Source organism: Sus scrofa, chromosome 2 (assembly GCF_054392235.1).
Source record: "Sus scrofa isolate SSC_HxYL_T2T_F1_AM1 chromosome 2, Sscrofa_HxYL_maternal_Yorkshire_Landrace_v2.0, whole genome shotgun sequence".
Taxonomy (NCBI): Eukaryota; Metazoa; Chordata; class Mammalia; order Artiodactyla; family Suidae; genus Sus; species Sus scrofa.
In genome coordinates, this window is record NC_139384.1 from 29,204,228 (window position 1) to 29,220,045 (window position 15,818).

General features: G+C 36.0%; 1 protein-coding gene across 2 annotated transcripts in view; it reads right to left on the reverse strand.

The window, feature by feature from the left end:
• Window positions 1–15,818, reverse strand: part of PDHX (pyruvate dehydrogenase complex component X) — an 80,537-nt gene that overhangs the window by 31,095 nt on the left and 33,624 nt on the right. For both annotated transcript variants that reach the window (XR_014837092.1, XM_003122869.5), the window contains exons 3-5: window positions 14,888–14,988; window positions 6,303–6,505; window positions 3,672–3,770 (exon numbers count right to left, since the gene is read on the reverse strand). Coding sequence is in view for 1 of the 2 variants with exons in the window: in XM_003122869.5 (XP_003122917.3) it covers window positions 3,672–3,770; window positions 6,303–6,505; window positions 14,888–14,988 (403 nt within the window). In the remaining variant the exon portion in view is untranslated. The remainder of the gene's footprint in view (window positions 1–3,671; window positions 3,771–6,302; window positions 6,506–14,887; window positions 14,989–15,818) is intronic.

The window sequence follows — 15,818 nt, forward strand, 5'->3', positions numbered from 1 at the left end:
GCTGCAGGCCAAGAACCTACGTGTGTTCTGCTTCCAACAGTGTCCCTGACACTTGTTTTCTTAAAGTACATGTACAGGCAAAAAAAGTATGTATGCTTTTGCACAAAATATATTCTAAGCAATATGTTTGCGCTAATGCAACATTAAAACAGCAACCACGGAATGCCCTTGTGGATCACTGGTTTAAGGATCCGGCGTTGTCACTGCTGTGGCATAGATATGATCCCTCACACGGGAACTTCCACATGCCTTGGGCATAGCCAAAAAGAAAAAAATAAAACAAAAAAAAAAGCAACCGTAACACTTAGGATCTCCTTCCTAACTAAATACAATGGATCAAAGACATCTCCCCAGCCACTGTGCAATGACTTTTCTACTCGTGCTTTCAGTTGGCAAGGTAAGGAGGAAGGATGTCCCTCATTATTTCAAGAATGTGTGTGAAGGTATTTGGGGGCAGCTTATGCCAAAGCCTGCAATTTGTCAATCTTATCAAAAGATGACATTTCTGTAGATAAGATGAGGACATTTTTTTCCAAAGCTCACTTCAGTGTTTACTTAAGACACAGTTATCTTTAATAGTAGACAAGGCAAAAATTCTCAATAATGCATGCTTTAAGGGTCCATTTTTCTCATAGAATCCTTTGCAATATGTCATTTTTTGAAAACAAAAGGTCGACTCTCTTAATGGTAGGGAGCTAAGGAATAAGGACAGGGAAAGGACTGGGTCACAAGAGGAAAAAGATGGCAAGATATTAACAACATAACTCTTTATCAGTCCTTCCTTAGGGTATCCACCAAGATCACACCGTTCAGTCCTCATTAGGAAATGTCAGACCCCATGATAACTCTCAACGTGGGTTTAAAAAAGATATTTGTTCGGAGTTCCTGTCGTGGCTCAGAGGAAACGAATCTGACTGGTATCCATGAAGACACAGGTTCAATCCCTGGCCCCACTCAGTGGGTTAAGGATCTGGCATTGCCACAAGCTGTGGTGTAGGTCGCAGACATGGCTCAGATCTGGTGTTGCTATGCCTGCGGTGTAGGCCGGCGGCTACAGCTCCAATTAGACCCCTAGCCTGGAAACCTCCATGTGCTGCAGCTGCGGCCCTAAAACGTCAACAACAAAAAAAGATTATTATTTGTTCATCATCTATGTGTTAAGCGCATATAGAAAGAGAAGGGACAAAGGAAGAAAGCTCTACTTTTTTTTTTGTCTTTTTGCCTTTTCTAGGGCCGCTCCTGTGGCATAGGGAGATTCCCAGGCTAGGGGTCGAATCAGAGCTGCAGGTGCAGGCCTACTCCAGAGCCACAGCAACGCAGGATCCGAGCTACATCTGCAACCTATACCACAGCTCACGGCAACGCCAGATCCTTAACCCACTGAGCAAGGCCAGGGATTGAACCTGCAATCTCATGGTTCCTAGTCAGATTCGTTAACCACTGCGCCACGATGGGAACTCTGAAAGCTCTACTTCTTGATCCCACTGCTGTTATACCACTGACCTGCCCTCTAAAAGGTCACTTGTCACCAACTTCAAGAGCCTTTTCTTAGATCCCTTCCTCCTTAACTTTCATCCACCTCCTAGATATCATCCAACCCAGGAATTTTTGCCTTCTAAAAACTTTACCTATTGATAATCACAACTATCACTTTATAAGACATCAAACTTACCTTTCTAGTCCTAAACTATCTCTGAGATGCATCTTCACCTCACTGATCCTAATATCTGGAATCTGGCTTGTCCACACTGACAATATGTTTCAAACCTAACACATTGGTTATTCCATCCAGACATGCTTCTGCAAATCCCTTATTTCTATGTATGGGGCTAAAACGTCATTGTCTGGACCAGAATCCCAAGTTCACCCCTTGACTTGTGGCTATCCTGGTCTAGCTCTGCCTCCTATCCTTTACAGACTTCTAGATTCTCTCCTGATAATGCCATCTTCATCAGTAACCCCCCTTTTATGTTCCCACAACATTCAAGTATTCGTTGTCTCTTACTTGGACTACTTTATGAGCCTGTTAATGTATCTCCTTACCTCAAGTCCTCTGCTGCTCCAATTTATCTTTCACAAATTTATAAAACTGATCTAAGGTACATCTATGGTTATCTCACACGTCATCAAATTTTCAACAATTAATGAATTACACATAGGCTCTCATCTCTCGGATACACAGGTAAGTCTACCATGTTACACAGAAAGTTGTTTTGTCTCATTTTTACAAAGACTTTTTTTACTAAGGTATGGATTGGTAAAGGATTAACCAAATTAAGATACAAGTAGTAGATACTAAATAAAGATTAATGTGGGGGAAAAAACTAGGCTAAATTGCCTTTCAGGATTCTTTAATTTTTTATGGAGAAGTGAAACTTTTAAGTTCATTAATTAAAAACCCAGAGTCCAAGTTGCTGTCTTTCAGCCAGGGGTCAGAAGATCTGATTTCCAACTCGTGTGAGTATGGTACAAACTTTACAATATGTGTTTAAGAAAGAACACACACATCCATGTTTGATTGACAAATCTTTAAGGCTGTAATACAGATAAATGAGGAATTAAAGCTATATTGCTTTTGCTAAAAGAAATATCCAACAATAAACAAATGCTTTAATGGAGAGCAAAGTAATCCAATTAAAAAAGTCAACTGGTCTAGTACTACCACTAATAATTTTATAACTTTGCTCAATCTCAACTTGTAAAAATGCTGGCCAATATTACTGATCACTTCTTATCAGTATTAGGTGAACAAGGAACAAGCGTTAACTCAATTTGAAAATTTAATGTTATTCTAGTAAAAATGTGGCATACACCACTACAGCTCACATTAGTTCATATGCTTATTTGATTAATTTTTGTCCTCCCCACTAGATTAAGCTTCAATAGAGCAGGGTCCATCTTTTTTAATATTGTTCTTGAAAGACACAAAATCTAAACAAATGGAAAGACAGTGTTCTTGAACAGGAAGACTCAACCTCATAAAGATGTCAGTTCTCTCAAAGTTATTTTCAAATGTGATACAATCTCAGACAAAATGTTTAAAATTCATTTGGAAGAATAATAAAATAAAAACAAACCAAGAAAACTCATTTGTTGGAAGAGAATAAGGATAGTTTTATCAGATTTTAACACTTACTATATAATGTTTCTAATTAGGAGTGTGGTCCTAAAAATGTGAGGTACTAATTCATGGACAGATTGACTAATGGAATAGAAAAAAAAATCTTTTTTTTTTTTTTTTTTCCTAGGAATGGAAACAGACCCAATCGCATATGGAAATCCCTTTGATCATACACGTGAACAAAATCCAAATGGATAAGAATGAAATTTTTTCTTGAGGTATATTTGATTGCATGATTATTTCATAAAAATTTAAAACAATACAAAGTTTCACCATTCTGTACTCTAATTTTCTCCATTTATCATCATTTCTAAGGTTCCAGCTTAGTTATCAGATTAGAGCTATACTTCAGTAATGCTGCAATTATTCAGAAAACAACCTCTGTATAAAATACAACTTAGTACTGACAAAAGCAATTAAAAGTACCAAAGAACAATGTATTTCCCTTCAAATCTTAACACTGAATATTCAAGCCCTTCTTCATATACTTTCAGAAAAAGATGATCATGATAAATAACAGAATTGGTTATTGCAAAAAGCACACACATACTCTTTAGTGAAAATCCCTCGAGGGCCAGTGGCTGTGCCCTGGTTAGCATCCAGTGCATGTTTTTCCAGAATATTGCGAGCAGCTGGACTTAAACGGAACCTAAGAAGAAAACATGAAGATTAATGGAACCAATTAACACTTATATATGAATGCAAATATATATAAATGTCAGCAGTTTTGCTGATAATTAGAAAAATAAAAACTTACAATAAAGCTAAAACGACTCCCACAGATAGTCAAATAAATCCGCAGTAATCTGCTTCATCTTACTAGCAAAACATTTTCATATAAATTTTAACTAGTTACTATTTCAAAATATTCTTTTAATAAGAATAAATATTCATAGGGAGAAAGCTTCTATTATGACCAATCACTTTTCATATGGCTCCTCACCACATATACCAATAAGAAACTATTTCTTTTTATTTTTATTACAGTAAAATACATGTAAAATTGACCATTTTAAGCATTTTTAGGTGTTATAATTGAGTGGCATTAAATACAATTACAATGCTGTACAACCATCACCACCACCCATCTCCAGAACCTTATCATTCTCCCAAAATTAAACTATGTACCAATTAAACAGTAACTCCTCATCCTTCCCTCCCCTTAGCCCCTGGCAACCATCATTCTACTCTCTGTCCTTACTAAAATGACTATTCTAGGTAACTGATGTAAGTAAAACCATACATTAATTGTCCTTTGGGGACTGGCTTATTTTACCTAATGTATCTTCAAGGCTCATCCATGTTATAGTGTGTATCAGCATTTCCTTCCTTTTTAAGACTGAAGAGCATTTCATTGTGTGTGTGTGTGTGTGTGTGTGTGTGTCTCCCAGAAAGAGAACTGCTGAATAATATGGTAATTCTATCTATAATATTTTGAGGAACTGCAATACTAAAAATGAGTGCACCATTTTACACTTCTACCAACAGTGCACACAAGTTCTAATTTGTCTGCATGCTCGTCAACACTTGTTATTTTCTGTTTTTTGATAATGGCCATTCTAATTAGTGTGCAGGGACATCTCACTGTAATTGTGATTTACAGTTCCCCAATGATTAATATCATTATTGCTGAACACCTGTTTATCTGCTTATTGACCTTCTTTGGAAGAAATGCAAACGTTTGAGTCCTCTGCCCATTTAAATTGGGTTCTTTGTTTTGTCGTTGTTGAATAATATCCTCCACATATTTTTTAAAGTCCTAAGTATTTACATGAAAGCATTTCTGCTTTCTATATATTACAGAAGAGAGGCAAAAACAATTATGCTGATTCTACAGACAAGGAAACTGAGGTATACCAAAAGGTCACGTGCATAGTAAATGGCTACCTAAAATTAAGACTTTTAAACCAAGCAGCAAATACTACATAGTCAGATTTTAAAAAGAGTAAAATGAGCTGGATCTAGAAGTTTACAACTCTGAAATGGAGAGGAACAAATGTGGCACTTTGTTGCATTTCAGGGACACAGTTCTAGCGGGTATGTGCTCAGTGGCACCAAATTTTTAGCTATTTCAAGAGAAACTGAAAATGTAGATTTTTTTTTGTAAGATTAGTGAACAAAGCACTTGAAAAAAAAATTTTTTTTAAATCACTACATGGGCCAATACTGTGCAAGTTCACAGGTCAGCTGGTTTTAAAGCTACACTGTGGAACCTCAGACCCACGCACATTTCTAACACTGCTTAACACACTGACAGAGTACAGGCCATTGCCTTTGCAAAGGTGAAAAGAGCATTAAGTACAAAGCATACATGAGCCAACCTTGTGATTTTCACGATAAATAAAAGCAGAAAATAAAGGAGTCAAGGCAATGGAGTCAGAAATACTATGTGTGGTAATGGAAAGTTAAAACTCAGTACTTCAAACACACTGGGAATTTTTTCTGACAAGAACTGACAATGGTAAACAAAAGGAAAAATATAAAAGGGCCTGCATTTTTATTTAAGTTCAAAAGAAATCTTAATAAAACTCTTTTTCTACAAATAACTTTTTTTAACAAAAAAGTAACAATTATGCAGAATATTAAACAAATGAAACAGACTTTTCAGAGTCCATCAATTAAAGCTATGGTAAGCTAAAGTGAAACTGGGTTGACTAAGTATATCTGTTGCTACAAAACGAGTGGACAAAATTGAACTCTATTATGCGTCAGAGACTCAAAATGCAGGGTAGTTAGAAAAGGAACTCATGTTAAAATGCGAATTCCATTTTATATCAGTTATACCTTTGAAACTGGAATTCACATTACAGTAATTGGGATTCCATGAATGGGAACAGAATTTGAAGCCTAGGTCACTTTATTCCATTCTGGAATCCTAAAACCTAATTCAAGCTCATAATGGATACAGACTGCTTTGTTTTCCTCAGGGTGTACAGGACCGTCACAGGATCTGGAATATAGTAGGTATTCAATACTATGTGTCTGTGGAATAAACAATGATGGTAAAACAATCATTCCTGGACCTCAGTTTCCTAAGAGAATAAAAGAAAGATCAGCAACTTCCTTCTTAACAGTACAATGTTTTAAATAGGATAATGACTAAAATACCCTGAAGGTTGCTACAGCATTTTTTTTTTTTTTTTTTTTTTTTTTTTAACATCATTCAAGTAAGTATACTCACTGCAGTTTTCCCGGTGTGTGTTCCTTTTTGACAGGGGTAGAAATCTGTGGTTGTGGTGAGGGGGGAGGAGGCACTGATGGTTTTGAAACTGGTGACGGAGGACCTACGTCTTTGGGAATTTCAACATGTTTCCAATCTTCTCCTTCTTCAACTAGCAACCCAATGAGGGAACCTAGCCGTACATTTTTAGATCCTTCGGCAACCTATATTTTAAAGAGAAAACCATTGTAGAGATGGAAAGGCTCATGACTTCATCAAGTAGTTTAATCCTTGGATAATTCTGTACCGGTCAGCAAGCAATCTCGCTTCACATGAGCTAAAATCTACCTCCACGCCAGGCTGCCTCCTTCCACTCACGGCATTCCTCATCCTCCTTCCCTCACTTACACCTGCCTTCACCACTGTCCTCCGTTCCAGTGACCGACACTGCCTCCTGAAATTTAAAACGAATGAACAAAATTCTATAATTTCTCCTTTTTCTGACAGGCTTCAAATATGGAGAGACTACAGTTACCACATTCCTTCTGACGTCATTCAGTACAAATCCAAAACATGAGATCCTAGTTACGTATCTTAACTATTTGTCTTTCCCAGACAGTTTCCAACACAATGACTTAGGAATTCCAAGACCTCATAAGGGATTAACGCCTCTAAATTAGTCATATTTACTAAAATTAAAGTAAAATCCTGTCAGTAAACTTAGTTTCTGAAAAAAAAAAAAAAAACCCATCCCACCATATAGACAGAATTGGTTACGTTTCACATTTTTCTATATTTTCATTTTTCCCTATATGTATATTTGCAAAACCTAAGAAATAAAATAAAACCTTGTGAATTTTCTCTAAGTACATGAGAAACATGGCAGTGTCTCAGCTAACAATTTTCATAGATAACTCCAATTAAAAGCATAAATAAGATCAAAGGTGATTTTTTAAAACTCAAATACATTTTAAGCATTTCAGGAACATTAATTTATAAAGAAAGGGTTGATTCTTATTTACTCATTAAAAGAAGTCTCTAGAGAATCTTCCGATGATAAGTTCACTACTGGAAGAAATGTCATTCCTTTAAAATTTTCTATTATTTTCTTCCAATTACTTTAAATAAGGTTCATTAGAGATGTAATTTAATGAATAATAGAATGACAACAGCAGCAGGACATTCACTAATATAGTAATTATAAGTAAAAGCATAACTCCTAGAATGGGTTTGACATTTCTAAGTTAATACTAAATTTTGAGGCTTATTAGTATGTGCCCTATTCTTGAAATAATAAGGCAAAAGTTCTGAGAGTTAGGAAGTTAAGTGTTCTACCTACTGATGGAGAAGAACAGGAATACTCTGGTAAAGCAGTGTAAGAAATGGGAATACAAAACTGAATAAGGATGTTCAATGAATTCCAACTGAGAAAAATGTCAAATAACCCAAGAACATTTTACATTTTTCTTTACTATTTCAAAAAAGATGAGTTACAATTATTAATAGGTTAATATTCTTTCCTTGTTCTAAAAATGTCTGATTACCTGCTTATGAACTAACTAAAAAATCACAAAGTAAAATGACCAATTTTCTTGAAAAATTGATAGAAAAAAGCATTAAGTGATATGAGGTCCACTTGATGTTAATTCCTATCAAACTGAAGCAGAAATAGGATCAATATCCAAATTCAAAGAAAATCACTCAAATAAAAAGCATTCTTAAAAAAGGGAAAGTTGTATTTTAAAAATATCAAAAGGTTTCTGAAATCTGAATCAGATACTATACTATGTCTGAAACTGACACCTTACCTTTTAATTTACTACACTAAATCATATAAATGATTCCATATATACGCTACCTATTAAGACCTTCACAAATGGGCAATAATGAGCATTTAATATCACTTCAGTTTTTACCATATCTAGATATAAAGTGAATTTTAATTTTAATTTTTTTTGTCTTTTTGCCCTTTCTTGGGCCGCTCCCGTGGCATATGGAAGTTCCCAGGCTATGGGGTCTAATCAGAGCTGTAGCTGCCAGCCTATACCACAGCCATAGCAACTCGGGATCCGAGCCGAATCTGAGACCTACACCACAGCTCACGGCAACGCCGGACCCTTAACCCACTGAGTGAGGCCAGGGATTGAACCCACAACCTCACGGTTCCTAGTCGGATTCGTTTCCGCTATGCCACAACGGGAACTCTGAATTTTATTTTTAACTACTCATTTTTTCCATTTGAAAAAGGCATGATAAAAGATGAAACCCAAATACAATGAATGATATACTACTACACAACTTGAATATATTAATAGAAGTTAAAAGAAATTAATATTATAGTTCCATTTAAAGTCATTGAAATCACTATAAAATTTAATATTACTTCTCTTTTTCTATCCCCTTAGTGCAGTAAAAGATTTTTTGGAGGTGTGCTAGCCGCCTGTAGACATTTATTTATGTTGTGTTCAGCAGATATTTAAAATTGGTGTAGACTCAGTAACGGAAGAAACAATGCTCTCTTCAGAACTGTGTTTAGAAACCGAATGTTACCGTGCCCCTCTGCATCACCACTGTGGAGGCACTCAGCTCCACCACAGGCATCTGGAGCTCGAAGACACCTCAGAGCCCCAGGCCTTTTCCCAAGCCCTTGACTTTTGACCAAACTCTCCTGTTCTTGTACCACTAATTTCTTAATAGTAAATGCAGGATTTTTACACTTAGCTCTGCTAAATCAGCTCATTAATGCTCAAATATTGTGTCTAGAGTCTGTCATTTAAACCACTATCCTTCCCTCCCAGTTTTCTAGAGGCTCCCTAGGTTTCAGTGCTGGCTCTGCTACTTGGCAGGTTATGTGACCTTAGCGAGGTTTCTTTTCTCACTGTGCCTGTTTCCTCATCTGTAAAATGGAAATAATAATAGTAACTACTTCACAAAGTTATCAAAAGGAAGAAATAAGTTATATATAAGACACTTAGAATCTTATCAGATATCTAGTAACTGGTACATAAAGGGAAAGATGGTATTGTTGTGATTATTATGATTGTATGGTGTTTCCCTCCAAGTTATTTTTAAAACAGGAGATACATTTAACATGGATTAAGACTAAACTGCAGAGGAGTGTCCCCTATTGGTTAGGGTAGGACATTCATACCTAAAGGCCCAGCATGAGGCTGGCGGCACTAGAGAGTACACAGCAACCCGTGAGACACTGAGGTGGTAAGGCCTGTGGCAAACTATTTCTTGATAATAAATATATAGAGTCTGAATTCTATCCCTAGACCCACACCCCTAGTATGAGGCCTCTTTACCAGAGACACCCCCTCGAGCTGAAAGGTATCATTTGCAAATGTGCTAAATACAGCCCCCTAATAAGCTCAACAATATACCCAAGGATAAGAATTCTGAAAAGTCAAGACACAAAATATTTACAGCAGTATTTCCCAACAGAGAATTGAGGGGATTCATTCCATTAAAGGTGCTGGTAAATATTGTCGGTTTTGATTCTGACATTAAATAATAATAATTGTAATAAAATTTAAATAGTTTTCTTCTTGTAAATAGTACAGTTTGAGAGCTGCTATGTGAATACGGAAGGAGCATGCACAATGGTTAGTGGGGATAAGCTGACTCACATGAATAACTTGGTTGGTGTGAAAAAGTTTTAAATTGTTTTTATTCTTTAATATATATAAATCATGCACAACAAACCCTGGTTTAAAAGGAAGACACATAAGAAACAATGAAGCAGAAAGCAAATCAATGTTTTCTAAAACAAGCTAAAATGCAGAGGGGAGAAGAGTCATTCCTTAAGTCCTTGAATATCAGTCTGTCTGGCACTCAAGTGCCATGCACTGTTCTAACACAGTATTAACTCATTTAATCTCTCAAAAACTCCTCCTACACTGTTGGTGGAAATGTAAATTGGCACAACCACTATGGAAAACAGTATAGAAGTATTCAGAAAATTAAACATAGAACTACCATACGACCTAGCAATCCCACTCCTGGGCATATATCCAGACAAAATTTTCATTCAAAAAGATACATGCACCACTATGTTCACTGCAGCACTATTCACAATAGCCAAGACATGGAAACAACCTAAATGTCCATTGACAGTTGAATGGATTAAGAAAATGTGGTACTGGAGTGTCTGTTGTGGCTCACCAGAAATGAATCTGACTTGCATCCATGGGGACACAGGTTTGATTCCCGGCCTCTCTCAGTGGGTTAAGGGTACAGCGTTGCTGTGACCTATGGTGTAGGTTGCAGACATGGCTCAGATCTGGTGTTGCTGTGGCTGAGGTGTAGGCTGGAGGCTACAGATCCAATTTGATCCCTAGCCTGGGAACCTCCATAAGCCACAGGTGTAGCCCTAAAAAGATTAAAAAAAAAAAAAAAAAAAAAAGATGTGGTAAATATACACAATGGAATATTACTCAGTCATAAAAAAGAACAAAACAATGCCATCTGCAGCACCATAGATGGAACTAGAGATTACCATAGTGAGTTAAGTCAGAAAGAGACAAATACCATATTGACATCACTTATATCTGGAATCTAGCATATGGCACAAATGAACCCACCTATAGAAAAGAAACAAACTCATGGACATGGAGAACATACTTGTTGTTGCCAAGGGAGAGAGGGGAGGAAGTGGGATAGACTGGGAGTTGGGAGTTGGTAGATGCATTTGGAGTGGATAAGCAATGAGATCCTGCTATATAGCACAGGGAACTGTATCTAGTCACCTGTGATGGAGGATAATTTGAGAAAAAGAATGTATGTATATGTGTAACTGGGTCACTTTGCTGTACAGCAAAAATTGACAGAATATTATAAATCAACTATAATAATAAAATTTTTGAAAAGATGTGGTACATATATACAATGGAATACAACTTAGCCATAAAAAAGAATAAAATAATGCCATAGTAGCAACATGGATACAAATAGAGATTCTCATACTAAGTGAAGTAAATCAGAAGAAAGACAAATACCATATGGTATCATTTATATGTGGAATCTAAAATATGGCACAAATGAACCTATCAACAACAAAAACTTTAGAAGTGCTATTATTATTCCCATTTATAGACAAGAAAATTGAGGCAGAGAAAGGTTAAATAACTTGCTTAAGATCACAAGGACAGTATGCTGGGAATCAAATGAGGTGTGACACTAGAGACAGCCTTCAAAATGATCAGTACCCAATCTGCAAATTACATCCACAATGATCAAAATGATCATAGAGAACCTCAAGATAATGCTACTACTTTTATAAAGAAATTTTAAAAAGAAGGTATAGAGTAGATTATAAATGATTTAACTTTTAATGTATGGGGAACAAAGGCTCATTTACAATTTCAATATGAAAAAATTAGAACTGAGAATATATCCCATTTAGTAGAATTTGCTCTAAGCTTTGAAAGGCTATTTTCTCAATTAAAAATAGTATAGCCTAGGAGTTCCCGTAGTGGCTCAGTGGTTAACGAATCCAGCTAGCAACCATGAGGTTGCAGGTTTGATCCCTGACCTTGCTCAGTGGGTTAAGGATCTGGTGTTGCCATGACCTGTGGTGCAGGTCGCAGAAGCGGCTCCAATCCCACGTTGCTGTGGCTCTGGGGTAGGCCGGCAGCTACAGCTCCAATTAGACCCCTAGCCTGGGAACCTCCATATGCCGCGGAAGCAGCCCAAGAAATGGCAAAAAGACAAAAAAAAAAAAAAAAAAAAAATAGTATAGCCTACAGAGAAGAATCAATTGAAGGTCTTACAACTTCAATTTTCAGCCATTAAATTTCAAACTATAAAATGCAACTCTGAAGGAGATTGTAAGAAATTTAATAAAACATAGGGAGAAAGGGAGGGAGTCTAACAATAAAATAAAGCCATATGGAAAAAACCTATTCTTTAGAAAACACCAGTGATAGTCAAGTGAGATACAGCTAAGAACCTGATTGAATTAGAGGAAAAGTACCAAAAGTAATTATGACTGTTGTTTTGTAATATTCAGAATTTCCAAATTCCAATTTGATGAATAATAAATTTAAGACTAAATTTATGAACTGATATATGTATAATAACTTAAGGTTTCTGCATGATAATTTTCTAGTGAGTAAATGAGAATTTAAAAACTCTCCCACTGTCTATAATATAAAATGATCTACCCTGACAGCAATTATTCTTTATTAACATTATTAAGAGCATCTAAGCTTTTTTCTGGCTCTAACTGAAATGTAATAGTTACTATTATTTTAATCAAAAATGTAATTCAGATATAAAAATTATGGTTGAGTACAAAGAAAAGAATATAACTGTGGGGGGAAAAAAGAATACAAAAACCTCTCAAATGAGACTATGGAAATAAACCCCTATGAAGAGCAAAACAGATTATAATTCCTAATCTTTAAAAAATGTGGGCAAACTAAAAACTTGAGTTTTATATCATCACTTGCCTTTTAATAAGCTCAATTACCCGACACTTTGATTCTGAAAGTAAAAAATCTCTTACATGCATTCCTATAAAAAGCATTTTTATTATGTGTGCTAATATGAGAATTAACTGCACGACGAAAGACAAAGGTGTAGCTTGCTAGTGGGGAGGGTGGGAATGAAACGGGGTGAAAGGTTAAAAAAAAAAAAAAAATCAGTCATACCACCTTAAGTGTTTCCTCCATAAAATTACATACATTGTGACGTGAATATTCTCCTATGCCTATTACCTGGAATGCATGTGGAATAATAACGCCACAAAGCCCTAAACTATACATATACAGTCTTTGGCAAGGAAATAGCTATTTGTGCTGCTAAAGCCGCCATCAATCATACCCCCTACACATACCTTTTCAGAGCTTTCAGGTCAGATGAATAGGCACTACTGATCTATGGACATCCTTAGTCATTTGAAATGCATTACTAAGCAGCTGAGTGGAAAATGCCATCAATTCTAAAAGGCTTTCACAGCCAAATAATTCAGAATGAGGGCCAAAAACACAGCTTGCCAGAAGCATACACAATAAAATGTAGCTGGGCTTATTACACATGGTGGTTCAAACAATCTTATTTCTTTCCAAAATGCTGCATAAATTAGTTAAAGAAACTATTTTGGGTACTAAAAATTTATATTTTCCAAGTTACAAAGGTACTAAAATTTAGCCTTCCGCTCATATTTCCTCCAAGGAAGTATTTTCAACAATGCGTTTTAACATGGTTATTAATATTATAGATGACAAGTAAAGGAAGATTGACAAACTAGAATGTAAAAAATAAAAGAGAGTACGACCTTCCAAAGTATGGTCTTTGGATAGAAAGTACAAAGGAAGGCATTATGTCCATGGTCAAAGCAGAGGTGAGCTGGGGCTCAGAATAAAAACCACTACATCAAGAGAAAGAACTGATAATCGATGTGCAGCTTATCTGTAAAAATCAAACTACAGAGGCACGAATGGTTGTTTACTGTCTAGTCACAACCAACACAACTTATTAGACAAATACAAAGACTGAAATGGGGACTCATGGTCACCAAGACTGAATGAATAACTGTGTCATAATAACAACAACAACAGGAACAGTGATATTTACTAACACTTGGAAGGTGATAGGTTTGGGGATGAGTGTATACACTTATCTTAATCTCCACTACTACCCCATGACCTTGGTATATTATATCTCCACTTCATTATGAAGGTTACAGAATTTGCTATATGAATCGGTCAGCCGTGTGAATCTAGAGCCTACAATCTTAGCGGCTATACCGTACTATTTTTTAAATGTCCTAGAAATTAAGAAACAAACTTCTTCCAGCAATGAGTATACCATGTAACCTTAAACAGGCTTTAAGCATCTTATTCTACTCACTTTTCACATAAATTCTAATATTCCATTTAAAAATAACATGCCTGTTACAGAAAATTTAGAAAATACGCTATCAAAAGACAAGACTGTCAACTATATTCAAGTATGTGAAATATTCTATATACATATCTTCTTATATTATCATATTTTAAATAATTATAAAAATGTAATGGATGAGTAAAACTGTAAGAACAAGTAAGAAATGGACCAGGGCAGAGAATGGTTATGAAGCCCACAGGCCAGACTCTGCAGAGGAACACTTCAAATAGTCTTGTCCAGAGAAAGGAGCTGAGCAGACAGTCACTTACACACTTCCCAGGTCTGGGAGTCCTAGGAATCGGTGAAGACAGGATTTCTCATTCTCATATGATGCATAAGATATTCCTTTTTAAAATTTTTACCAACTACAAGCTTGGAAACTGCTAGCCCTAAGCTTTAACCAACTGCTTTCTTTGTCTTCATATTCCACCTCAAATAGACTTTTCTCATCCTTCAGTGAGAATGCTTCTCATTTTCCACTCCAGAACACGGGGTATCTTTGTCACTGTTGAAACAGTTCTATGCCGGTTGATCAGCACTGGCTACTTTCAGACCTTAACACTAAAATATTTGAAATAGCTGAATTTAAAATGTATTACGCAGAGGTAACACACAATAAACAGAGAGGTAAAAATAATAGGTAACTCAATTTCAAGGAACTTTACATTTAAGGAATCTTCATTCTGTTGAAGACAATCAAAATAAAAACTTACCACTATTTTGGCCAAGATGCCATCATCACTTGCATCTAAGGTAACCACAGCTTTGTCAGTCTCTATTTCACACAAGGCATCTCCAGCACTCACAGCTTCACCTACAAAACAAGACTGGGTTTGTTTTGTTTTTTTTTTTTTTTTAATATGAGTATTAGTTCTGAGAGGTGGTGTGTGTAAAGTGTGTAAAACACAATAAATACCAAAATATTCAGTAGGTATTTCTGGGCTCTGGAACTACAAATAATTCTCATGTTGTATGCGTATTTCTCTACATGTATGTATCTAGGTTTGCTGTATTTTTCAAAAGCTCTATTATGGACATAAATTATTATTTGTTATAACAAAGTTATTACAGAGATTACTGAGCAAAAAGAAAATCACCTTTTCTAGACAACAGCAAGGAATTACATGTATCTTCCTCTGAACAAACCAATTCCACACCTCACATTCTGTCTTTTAATATATTTTGACTCTTATTCCTTAAGAAAACAGTTTTACACTTAATCCCACTTCTCAGCTAAAAATGTGAGTTCAGAAACCCTGTTGGCACCACAGAGCATAAATGAATAAAAACATTAAGCATAAAGAGAAAATCAAAGACACAGCTAAGGTAAAATAAGTAGCATTTCTGTGCAACAGAAACAGTACAAGTATTCAAAAATGCTGAGCAGGACCGGACTTGCTGGTTTTTGGGTCTAGAAGCAGCTTGTGGAGAGGAAGGGTGAAGTTCAGTGGTTTCCTTTGGACCACAGGGAACTAAAAGTGGCCTGCTGAAGCGGGGACTCAAATTGATTCTCTGCTTAAAGCTAGAGCTGGATCAGGTTTCCTCTACCCATATCAGGAGGCTGGTAAAACTAGCAACCAAAACCTTTAACTAGAACTATGGCTTGAAGTCATTCCAGCTGATCTAAGAAGGTAAGGAACAAAA